The sequence below is a fragment of the Microchirus variegatus genome, assembly GCF_963457635.1.
Source record: "Microchirus variegatus genome assembly, chromosome: 9".
Taxonomy (NCBI): domain Eukaryota; kingdom Metazoa; phylum Chordata; class Actinopteri; order Pleuronectiformes; family Soleidae; genus Microchirus; species Microchirus variegatus.
In genome coordinates this window covers 19,777,873-19,790,451 of record NC_139810.1, presented here as the reverse complement: position 1 = coordinate 19,790,451, position 12,579 = coordinate 19,777,873, and the positions used below count along the sequence as shown (strand labels likewise).

General features: G+C 41.2%; 1 protein-coding gene across 2 annotated transcripts in view; it reads left to right on the top strand.

Moving 5' to 3' along the window:
* The window catches only part of kif1b (kinesin family member 1B), a gene marked incomplete at its 3' end in the record, with an annotated part of 52,476 nt that overhangs the window by 713 nt on the left and 39,184 nt on the right, over positions 1–12,579 (top strand). For both annotated transcript variants that reach the window (XM_083895756.1, XM_083895757.1), the window contains exon 2: positions 988–1,142. In XM_083895756.1, coding sequence (XP_083751882.1) covers positions 1,037–1,142 — 106 coding nt within the window. In that variant the 5' untranslated portion in view covers positions 988–1,036. The remainder of the gene's footprint in view (positions 1–987; positions 1,143–12,579) is intronic.

Sequence of the window (12,579 nt, the reverse complement as noted above, 5' to 3'; positions counted from 1 at the left end):
CAGACAGCAGCAGAGGATTAGCCTACTTCCACACACTTTCATGTTTTTTTCTAAAATGAACCTTTAAGCTCTTTTGTGTGCACACAGTGTGGATGGACAGTGCGGGATGGATGCAGCAGACAGGCCCAGCTCACTGACCCACTGTAGCCCCCCAGACCAAGCAGGCAGATAGAGTTACATGGGCGTATGCTTCAGCAAGTATGGCTGACTGCAAAGGACGTGGGGGAAAAACACGAGATATTTGGCTTGTGTAGTCACAAGCAGGGCGCGGGGAGGAGATATGGCATAGATTTCAATGTAAACATATTGCAAAGAGTTGTTTTGAGAGACACTTTTGTGCAGCCCAATTAATATATGCTATCTATTTGACCAAAGTGTGTTCCACATATGTCGTGGATATGTTAATTAAATTAGCCTCCTTGCAGCCATTTAATTGTTGTTTTTCTGTTTATGTTTCTTCAATGGCATACATCTTGTATGGTTTACATTCAATGTATTAATTTATTTGTTTATTTGACATTAACAGTGCATCTGATTTTTTTTATTGTTTAATGGCAGTTGACATCTGTTATGTGGCATTACTGCCTTCATCTTGTCTGTCCTTTGCATTCTTCCTTTTTGTTGTTTATTAGCAGTTGGCATCTATAATGTTGCATTACTGCCCTGTGTTCTCTCTCTTGTCTTTCTGTCTTTCTGTCTTTCTTTTATTTAACATTTCTGTAAATATGCCAGGGTTGGCCAAAAGGTTAGTTTTCATCTGTAAAATTCTGAAGCAAGCAACCAAAAAAATGTAAACATACATGATATTGTGCAGGCAGGCAGTGGAATACAATGAACAGAGTAGCTAACATTCCTGTAGTTTATATTTTTCAAATGAGAGAAAGAGATACTTATGCCCTTCATGTTTACCCGTATCTGATCTGATTCATTTGTTGTTGTTTTTTTAAGCAGTTGCAGATACATATGTGTTTTTTGTTTACTTTACAGGGGGGGATATATAAGGAATCGTATCTGGAGTTTGTGATAAACCGCAAACATGTCTGGGGCGTCTGTAAAAGTCGCTGTTCGAGTTCGACCCTTCAACTCCAGGGAAATGAGCAAGGACTCGAAATGTATAATTCAGATGCAAGGCAACACTACAAGTAAGTATTCCACTGGCATGCACACAACAACACAAATTTATGCAGCCCTTTCTTCTAGGGGAAGTTTAGTGTACCACACATGCACCCACATTGTCTTTAAGGAAAACACGGGTCTTAGCAGAGAACAGTAGAATGAGCAAGCTGAATAGTGCACGGTTGGGGAGAAACTGCTTGAAAGAGAATAAAAGCCTTACAGAGTGAAATTCCTCCTCCTTTGAAGGGGCCTGCATGGCCAAAGAGTCTCTGTGTGTGAGAAATGCTGAGTTGGTCAATACTGGAGGACCCAGAGGTCACCACACACTATATGTGGCCTTCTCTCAATTCAACAATGCTTTATCACATAGTTGAAATGCATGTTTGCGATGTAGTTTATGATTGTTATTTCTTTGTTTAGATAAACAATTTGTGAACAACCTGTAAAGTGTAACAACCTGAAGTTAATCATTTACAAAAATGAACCTCGTTTTACTTTGTTGTCAAGTCCACTGTCACAGTTTGGGTTGCATTTACAAAGAACCTCTCATATAACATTTAAAATGAAGGTAATTTCTCGACTGTTGCAATTTCACCCTCATAACTTATTATTGTGACCAGTGGGTAACATGATGAGGATGTATGGATGTTCTTGTGCTTCTTTCATGTTGTGTTGCTCAGCAGTTTTATGCTTTTAGTCACACAAGTATTGTGAAAATAGAATCATTTTTTAATCCTGCACATCGAGGGTGTAATTTCATATATCTGTGATGATACCTTTCTTGGCTTCTGCTATGATAGAAACTATCAAAGGTTAGACTATAGCAGAATAAGAGAAGAAAACCTGAATGTGGTTTCTATTACTGTGAGCCAACCTGCTTACTTACTTGTGACAGTGAGTCATCAGGAACTGTGAAGTACTAGCTGCCTCTTTAACCTTTCCTGCAACGTATGTCCTGCTTTTGAACACAGTCTCTCCATAACATTAGCATGAAAACATCTAATGACTTGGTAACAAGACAGCATGTGACAGCAGAAACCTGTTCTTCTTATTTGCTTTGGGTTTTGCCTGTCAGTCTTACTGGGGTTCATTAGACTGAGCTTGCATGAATCCTCCATAAGATCAAGTATACTTTCCAGTTGTGGCTCCATCGCGCCTGATCTCTCATACTCTACCAAAAAGAAGCTTTATGTCAAATCCCTCAGTACTTTAACTCCCTATCCCTTGGTTTTTATTATGTCAATGTCATTCAGAGGTGCTGGAGGGTGACTCGTGGTTTGTGGCAGAACTGCAGTGGAATATGCAGTGTTTTAAGGGGTTAGAGAGTGAGTGAGTGAGTGTGTGAGCAAAAGAGAGGAGGCTGCAGTACTGCCTACTCTACATCCTATCACATGAGCAGATTGCAGAGCAGAAAGGGAGGCTGGCAGACAGCCATGCTCTTTCCCTTCATCAGGACTTCATTGCAGATGGTATGCTGAGAATGCTGTTGTATTAGGATGCTCAGGTTCAGTGGAAGCTAGTGGCTTAAACATGCACATGCAGTTGAAGTCAACTGATGTGCAGTCAGAAAATGTGAGTCAGTGGATTTCCTCAGACTGTTTTTATTACGGATTGACATTCAGTCAATGTTAATTCAGTGTTGTGCTAATGACGGTTCTTCAGTTTTTATGTTTTGTGCTTGTGGTTTTCATGACTTAGGCTGAATCCCAATACCACCCCTTAGCCCTCCCCCTTCCCCCTACCCCTTTGTCAGAGTTCCCCTTGGCCCTCAAAACAGAGTTGAGGGAGCGAGGGGTACGAACGTTCCCCTAAGAAATGAGACACACCTCCATTACGTCATCACGTCGTCCGGACTTGACGCTCGCGGACTGCTATATCAACAAGCCGATGCGATGCTTGTTGATGTAACAATTCAAAAATGCCGTCCTCACAAGTAATGTCTGTTGCCTGGGCTATTTTTCTGTTTTTACGACTGTCAGCTGCTAACCAACGACATCGGCGGCGACGCTGTGAGGAGTGTTCACACACACAGTTACAGCGACTGCAGACCCGCTGCATTACCATAGCCACACACACACACACACACACACACACACGGTGCAGAGGGAGAAAGCTGCTCGCAGACAGAGCGGAGTAGAGCGGGGACAGAATCTCCTGTTCTGTCCTGAAGACGTAACTGTGCACTCCGGCACAGTTTGTTAATGTTAAAAAAATAGCGATAGCAGCTAGCTAACCACTTACGAAAGGAACGCCGGGATAGCATCGGCTACGACTAGCTAGTAATTCAAAACAAACTTGACTAGTGATTCAGAAACACCGTTGACAATTGAAGAAGACCACAATACAATCATTACACATGACTGTCGTGATTAAAATACTGAAAATACATCTGTGCGAGTCTTTAACGGCCAGCTTTCAAACTTCGCTGACAGGTGACGCGGCGGAAGCTGCGAAATTCCTCGAAGCCCTCCGTTTCAAGTGTGGTCCTGAGGAAGCTTCGTTTCGAGGGCTACGTAGCCCTACGGCTTGGCCCTACCCCTTAACCCTTATGAGAAATGAGACAGCACTACCCCTCACATGAACGCGCAAAAACAAGGGGTAGGGGGAAGGGGGAGGGCTAAGGGGTGGTATTGGGATTCAGCCTTAACATCCTTTTCTGTTAAAAAATATTACTGAACTACATTCAAAACAGATGAACATGTCAAAAACAAGCATTTGTGTTCATGTCACCTCGTATCATCATATCAGATACTCAATAGTTATACAATAGTTTGTAATTGCATTGCCTTAAGTAAACAAACGCAATAAGCAAGTGTCTACAATAGTTTTTGTTATATGAGTTCATATGTAATGATGGCTAACAGGTAAATGGGTCAGAAAGCTGCCTGACAGAAAAGAGATGCCTAATGGAATTGCTTGGTAATTGTTCAGGTGTTTGGCTGATATTTGGACAAAGCTGTGTGGCACTCCTCCTATTGTTGATACTCGCTCAAGGGTATATGTGTCTGTCTGTGTATGTCAACAACTCAGTGAAAGAGAGAGAGAGAGCTTGGGGGCAAGGGCAGCATATGCTGTCTCCCTCTCTCTCCCTCCTTTTCACTATGCATGGCGGATTCTCAAGGGTAGGGTGCAGGCAAGGGGGCAGCAAACTGATTATCCAGTGTGCCGGAAATGTGTCTAAGGCCTCTGCAGGAAGGCTGTAAACAAAAAAGGCCTCTTTCAGTGAAAGCTCTTAAAAATACCAGAGCTAATGACATTATAGGGGGGAGTGATGGACAGTTGCATCAGTCAACTATTGTTGCTCCAAAATATTGAATAATTCCAGGACACCCAAAGCCTGTCTTCATTCAAGCCCAAATGTTCTCCCCATCGCTCTCTAGTTGTGTAGCCCATATGTTGTGTTCCCAATCAGCCAGTGAGTAGCCATGCATGCATGTATGGTCAAAGATGTCCAATAACTCTCACCCACCGTGTAAAAGGGTAACCGATCGCAAACCTGTCTGTAACTAGATCAGGGTTTCTTTCTCCTCATTAATTTAGATCAAGTTTTCCAAGTGCTAAAGGTTGTACAATATCACCATATCCTAGAAGTAACCTAATTGACAACTTGTTAGAACAAACAGAAGGTCACTGCATTAATGACACCCTTCAGATACAATTCTGCTGAGTCTCTTCTTAGTTCTGGCTAAGTGGACGGTGACCTTACAAACACCCTACAGCGAAGAATTAACTTCAGTGTCAGTTACACATGAGAGGACGATGAATGAATTGTGGTGAGTGAATAGATAGCTGGCTGGGCAAGTGTGGAGCTAGATGGTGAGCATGGGTTTGGATGATAGATGGTCATCTTACTGCTGAACCAGGTGCAGACAGGGCCGATTGACCTGATTAGGACCAGTAATCCACTGGCTTGCTTAAGGTCACCACACCCTGCTGCCATAATCCTTATGACCATTGTAGGTGCATACATACCTGCATACACATGAGGGAGTATTCAGGGGGTTGCGTTCCTCATTGTCTGGTGGCTGGTGCTAAGGTTATTGTGGAATGACATATATTTGCCCACTTGAATTACTCACAGAGCAGATTCACACATTCCAGACTAACCTCTGAATGAGGAGAGAGGACAAGCAGATGCTTGTGTCTGTTATCAGCTCATGCTGTGTCATGGGACTTTAATGCCAGGAGCACCAATCCATGTCAAGTATGTGTCACTACGGCAAAATAAAAAGTGACTTACAGTGTTAGGGTATTAGGGTAAATTTTTGTATATAATCCAGTGGAATCTCTGTATATTTTTTTCATGATAAATATAACCACGAGGAATAAATAATCATATGAGTCCGTGTGTAAGGAAGTGTGCCATGCATCTATCTTTTAATATATCTCATCTCTATGTGGCTGTCTTTTATGCTTTTGAGTTGTCAAGGCAACAGCATTGGTTTTCCCCCTTCTGCAGAAACATTCAGAATGAATGAATAAAAGCTTCTTACATCTTCTATTTTTCTCTTTCTTGTCATATGCTCTAGTTTAATTTTTCATGGTGTTCTGCCTTGCAGTACTGCCCTCATATACCCTCTAATCGAAACTGAATTTTAGGTTGTTAATAGTACAGGTGGAAAATTCAGGTCGGTTTGGTCACAGAGTATGGGTGGATAGACGATGAGTATCAGAGATACTTAATTTTAGTTAATTATAACGTCTTTGAATGAGACTAGGTATAATATCTGAATTGTGGTCTCTTGTTTAGGGTTAATTCTGTTCATGCAATCAGTTACTATATTTACTGAGTGTTCAAATCAAATGTCATCATTACAGTTTACATTGCAAATTAAAAGTTGGCACAGAGCTATGTTGGATTTCAATGTCAGGCATCTCCTTACCCCAATTCCAAGTTCCAAGTGCGTGTGTGACCTCTTAGTTAATTTTTATTTCTAGTGGCTTTATCAGCAGTATGTGACAAAAATGCATCTGAATAAAAATAGACATACCAGCAACCAGTCAGAGCAATGAAAGGTGTGATGTAGTGCAGACAGTGCAACATAAATATGTAAACAGATTCTGAGAAGAGCTCATTCAGTTAATTACTGAATTACTAAACTGTTGTGATAGTACATTCAACAGACGTCTTCACATCAGTGCTCGCCATCTTGGTTGTTTATGAAGAAGCTTTAGCAGCATTCCTTTCAGTCAATATCAAACAGGTTTTTATAAAGGGTTGTGGCTGGACTGATATGTCTTGGGGATGGACATAAATCTGTCTGAATGGAGGGTCAGTTTATCTGCATAAAAAAAAAAAACAAGAAACATAAAAACACAGCAGAGAATAATAACTAAATTCTTCTTCATTGACAAGTATTTTGAAATGTATAAGAAACCACAACATGACATTTCACCACAGGGATGGAATGTAGTTGTGGCAGAGGTCAGAAGGGGAAAGTCTCCACTCTTACTCGGTGGATGTTTTAGCTGTGTAGAACAAGTTTCCATATCAAGTTATGTTGTATAAGTTTATAATCACTTCAAAAGTGTTTTTGTAGCCGTAGAACAAGCCTTTTATGAGAGTGTGTGAGTGATGGTGTCACCCTAAGGGACCCTGCTTCAGAACAGAATAACAGGTCAATTAATTGGGCTCTGCCAACTTCAGGGGGCCTGAGGATGAGCCGCAGATGTCTCAAAGCATAAGGTGTTATCAGTACATGTAGAAAACAACTGTATGCAATCCTCTTTCATTTCCGCCAATGTGGTGGAATTTCTTTCCATACTTAAAATTTGCTAAATGGAGCTTTACTCGTTGTTTTTAGCTCTCACTTCATTCCAACCTGTGATAAGGCTAAGTGGGAGTTGTTGGCGTCTTTTTGCAGAAAATATGGGAGATGAGACGAGTGGATGGGATGTGAGCTGACTGGAGAGGGGGAGGGGGCATATAAACGCAGCCACAGCAGCAGCAAAGACAGGCTGAGTTGTGCATGAGCATCATTCACGTGTAGGACAGCGTGAGATGGCAAGCGCATACCCTCGTCTGACTACAGATGATGGGATTTCTGTTAAAACGCTTGGAGGCTGAGAAATACATAACAATCATGCAAGAAAAAAGAAAAGGTAAAGCTATAACATATCAGTGGGTACATGTCTTGCAGTTTACCTGGCCCTGTCTTATTGAAAATGGACCAAATTACCATTCTTTCGTTTAAATTAATTCATAGGAATATTTTTCTTTTGTTTCAGGGGTTTTCTGGATGTAAACATTCCTGGTTTTGAATAAAGAGCCTAGGACAAATGATTATCAATAGCAGATCACCAGAAATTCAGAAAGAAAATGAATGATGGAAATCTCCATCCTAAATTGAATTATTGTGTTCATTTTATGGTCTGCATGGAAACCTTCAGGACAACATGTTATTGATGCTCTTGGCAGCCATTACTAGAAGCCTCAGCTCGATTGGCACTGGCCTGCAGACCAAACAAATCCATTAATGTTTATAACTACTGGAGATAAAAAGCAAACCACACGCCCTCCATTACATAACAAGGTGGAACAACACAGTGGTTTGGTGAAATTCTAGTGTCCTAGAGTCACACTTGTACCGAAACAGTTCAAAAGGTTACAGAGGTGCTGTTTAGAGAAATATGTCACATTTGAGTCTTTTCCTGCATTTGGAGATGGGGTCATATGACAATGCAAATAGTATGCACACATAGAGCTGAGCTGTAAATTTAAGGAATTCAAAGGAACGGCACTCCTGGCAAGCTTCTTTGCCTGAGTTGGGTGAAATGGCTGAAGCTTCCCACATTCTAGTGAGTGAATGTGTTTTTCAGTTTCTGTGCCTTCACCGACACAGCTCGCTTTCCAGACGCCATTGTTTGGTTTCCTCCCACAGTCTGAACACTGAATTCAGAGGCAAGCTGAAGAGCTTTGCAGTCCAAGCACGGGTAGCTAGGTGCTGGGCATGATCTTCTTTTTCTATTATTCACTAGTAAGCAGTGAGGGGGGGTTGGCAGTGTATTATTTTTGAAACTTTAATTTAAATGACAGCTGAGCTCACTCTTTCGGGAACTCGATCGTCTGCCTTTTCAAAAATGGCTGCAGATTGAAAAGTGTGCAGAATATAGAGTTCTGTTCTAAACATACACACACACACAGACACACTGATACACACAGTTTCATGCGTCATCTCTGTCCTCCACAGAGAAAGTGCTGGATAAAAGGTGTTACTCATCTGACATCAGCCTGAGGCGTCATCAGCCAGTGCTTTTCCTTAATGGCTCAAGCGTCACAGAACATAGCAGTCACATGATGCAGCTTGTTTTTTTTTAAATTTGTGAATGTTTAATTTTAAAGATGGATGTAGAACAATTTCATGTTGTAGTTTCACACATTATGTGTGCTACTAGTTGTGTGTTCATGACGTCACATTGCTTATGCTGGAAGCATTTAAAGTGAAACTTCAGTCTCTGAGAGGAGGCTAGCTGTGGAAATCCAGGTCACTGCATTGTAAAATGGTTGCCTTTTGTGAGCAGTGAATGTAAGGGCCTCTGTATTTCCCATGTACTGCTTGGTCTACAATGTCAGTACTCAGCCATTTAGCCCTGGATCATATGATGATCCTTATGTTGTCTGAAAAAATGATCAGAGGTCAACGTTTAAAACACAAGAGAGAACAGATTTTCATTATGGTTTTCAGTTACTTTAACTTAACTTGATTGCCAACTGCAGCTAATATTAGGAAAACTCCCAAGAACTAGAAATAACTGTATTGTTGGAATTATGTACTGCTGGAATCACTCAATCACAACTGTTCAGTATGTTGACATCAATTCATGGCATCCTATACATACACTATTCATTTATAATTAGTCCTAACTTGTTGATAATCTAAGTTAAACTTTATTCCTCAATGTGATACCAAATGTAAGTCCTTGCAGTTTTCCTTTCTCACTGAGTCACATGCAGACCTGCTTCCCTTAAGTTTTTTTTTGTAAAAAGGTTAACGCTAACATGAGGGGTTAAGGGCTATTTTAACTGGAAAATACCAGACTTGTCTAAAACTACAGAGGTATAGCTTTAGCTTTCCATGACACAGGATGTGTTGGGAAACACCTCTGACCTTTTGAGGTACCACCTGCACAGAGGAGAATGTCCTCCCTGGACCTGATCCATGAGAAACCCATTCCCTCTTTGAGTTTATTTTATTCAAAAACATGTTTTAACATTTAGCCATGTTCATTTGGTGGATATGTCTAGATTGGTGCTTTAACACATGGGGCTTTACATTTGCCACTTGCCATTTAGATATTTGGTGTTACTTCAGCTGTGATTCATGTCAGTTTAATTCGGGTTTAACCCCCTGTGTCATCACCCTAGAGGCTGTCTGATATGTCTCTCGCTCTTTGTTGTAGTTCTACTGTGTTTGTTTATCTCCTGAATGGAGCCCTGCTGGCTTAGCATGTTCTCTCTGTCTGGTAGCTTCTAGAAGCCTCTCCATAGTCCCTGTTAGAATGGACTCAGTAAGGCTACACTCGCAGCCTTAGCTAGCTATCAGTGTCTGTGGGATTAGAGCAATGTATGCTTTGGCTATGAGTTTGGCAGAAAGGCTGGGCGGCTGAAATCTGTCCATTCCTTCCTGTCACTGACAGTCTGTCGGCATGTGAAGCACAAGCCTCCATCTGCTGCTGTAAAAATAGACAGTAGTCAGAGCTGAAACAGCTGGTGCATAGGCCAGGACTGCGCCCTTTCCCATTGCTTTTTACCTAGGAGAGTAATTTTATTGCTTTACTTTTTTTTTTGTTATGGTTTAGTTACAAAGTAGACAAGTCTGTGAATTAGTGGCTATATGACAAATAATTGATAGCAAACACAGCTGTATTAATCGAGTTAATAAAATAAGAAATGTGCTGATGCTGTATGCATGATAAGAAAACATCATGCATGAGTTTTCACCCCACTGTCATCCAAATAAAATGCTCAAAATCCCTACCCAACCCACATGTCTATAAATGATCTAGTTTCTTTGATGCAGTTACTTCAAATATCTTTGAGATATCACATTTTGGTTTATTTCGGTTTACTTTGGTTTAATTGAGTTCACATTTAGCTGACCAGATACCATGTGTTTTGAAAAGTATGTTCTTTTTAAACTGCATTATCCTGGTTTCAGTGCGTTGTTCTGGTGTCTTCCTGCCTTTTCTTTCGTCTTTCCTGGTAGGAAGAGGAAATGTGATTGGCCTTCTGAGCAGAATCTGAGAAGTTTGTAGTTTGTCTAGATCAGTGATTTCCAAACTGGGGTGCTTGCACCCCCAGGGGTACACAAAGTGATGTAGAAGGTACACAAAGACAAAAAAATAAAACAAAAAAGGCAGTCACAATTTTTTTTTGAAGTGTGCAGGAGTAAGACGTATATGGCTGGAGGTCAAATGTCTCAAGGGGTACGGGACTGTGTAAAGTTTGAGAAACACTGGTCTAGATTGATGACAGTGATATAGATTCTGGTGTAAAAGGTCACGTCCCCTGGCTGGGAAAACTCATATACCTGTCTGGAAAATGCATGTTTTTTTGGCAGGAGTCAGGTGAGGAATATTGAATAGATGTGTGGATGTTTTTTAATTAAAGGCCTCAAGGCATCTTCGTGACCAGTTGCAAAAGTGCACTGCGTCCAAGGGCCCAATCGAGATACCACATGGTGGTTTCTGTTTTGGATATGTTGTCTGTCCAGTGTTGTGGCTGCAACAAGCTCAGCTGTTTGTCAAATGTGCACAGCAGTGCTCAGACACTACTTATAGCCTGTAGCTTTGAGCTGCGTCCAGTGACAACTCTGTCACCTGTGCTGCAGCCCTGGCAACCGAGCCATCACACTCTCTCTTCTAAAGATACGGGATACAACATGCAGATCATTTCTGTGGCCACCCCAGCATGTACCCCATGCTCTCTTCATGCTCCCCATTTAAGACTGAGCCACTGTATTAGCACCGATGTGGCATTGCTCAAGCACTCGTTTAATGTCAGCAGCTGTTTTGCCTTTCCACTCATGCAAAAACCATGACACCAGTACAGGTTGTATGGAAACACATTAGCAGTAAAGTTTCATTGCCATCTGTTTCTCTGTTGACACAGTGATAGTGCAAAGCTAACCAATGATTTGGGAACATTGCAACCTTATACAAAACACATAATATGTTTTTATTCAGTTATTTACACAGTTATTCAAACTGTGTGGCTGACAAACACACACATGCTACTGCAATTCTGCACAGGTTCTTTTATATTTAATGTATTTACAAGTGTATAACTGCCCTGCCTGTAATCCCAGACAGGCATTGATCAGTCTTCATCAGCTTCTTAGAGAGTTACTGGAAGGGAGGATGATGTGTTCAGCTGTTTTAGACTCTGACAGTCTTGGGTGAATAGAACAAGTGTGTAGTTCTCATCTGGTGCTCAGAGACCTTCTAACAACCTAATCACTGAGGGGTGTCTTTGCTTTCCTGGCTATATTATGGGCCCGTGTTGAATGCTGGAGTACAAAATGTCTGCCAGGGATAACCAAATGAGCAATAGACCTAGGTTTCTGTCAATAATCTGATTTCTTAGAGACATGTATATACCTTAAACGGTTTATTCCAGTTACCCGATTATTTCCAGTAATCAGTTTATTAGTGTGCATGTAAATGCACTCACTGCCTGCAACCATTCCAATACCAGCGAGTCACTTCCACTGATATTTTTTAAATGGCTGATGTTGTGCGAGCAAACTGGTGGACTTTTGTACCCCATCACAATATTCTTGTAAATCTTCCACTTAGAATGTATGAAAGTGTTTTTGTCAACAAAATATAATATACATAATAAGGAGCTTAATGTCTTAGTCACAAATCCTAAAGCCTTTCTGTATGTTTAAGGACTTAAACAGGATTAGAGTCCTGTAATTACTGTTTAATAGTTTATATACCTATGGCTGTTTTATTTCTACAGAGCTGTGATAGGGAATGCTTGAGGCAGAGAAAACAGTGCACAGTGTGCCGCATCCTCCCCTCCTGTGCCAAGTTGAGGTCGTTATGGCAACCAAAATCTGTTCCTATACCTGTTACCATGGTTGAGAAAGACAGAATGATGACGTTGTTTATTAGGCAGCTGAGTGCGTCTGCCATTTTGAGTCCCGGACATGACTCTGGTGGGAATAATTACTATAAATGGACAGTAAAGGAATTCCTCATTGACATCTGCTTTTGTGACAGTTCTGCTGTTCACACAGTTTCTGTTTGTGTGCAATCGTGTAGCGTGACGTGAAAGTGACTGAAGCCCATAATGCTCACTCTGTACAAGGCAGAGATGTTATTCCTATAATTCAGTCCAGTCACAAATCTGAATCAATTGCTGTGTAGAAGAGAGAGCCACGGCACCACAGATGACTCAAATACTGTTGTGTTACATACCGTGCCTCTGATTCTGGAGTCCCAGCATGTTTTCTA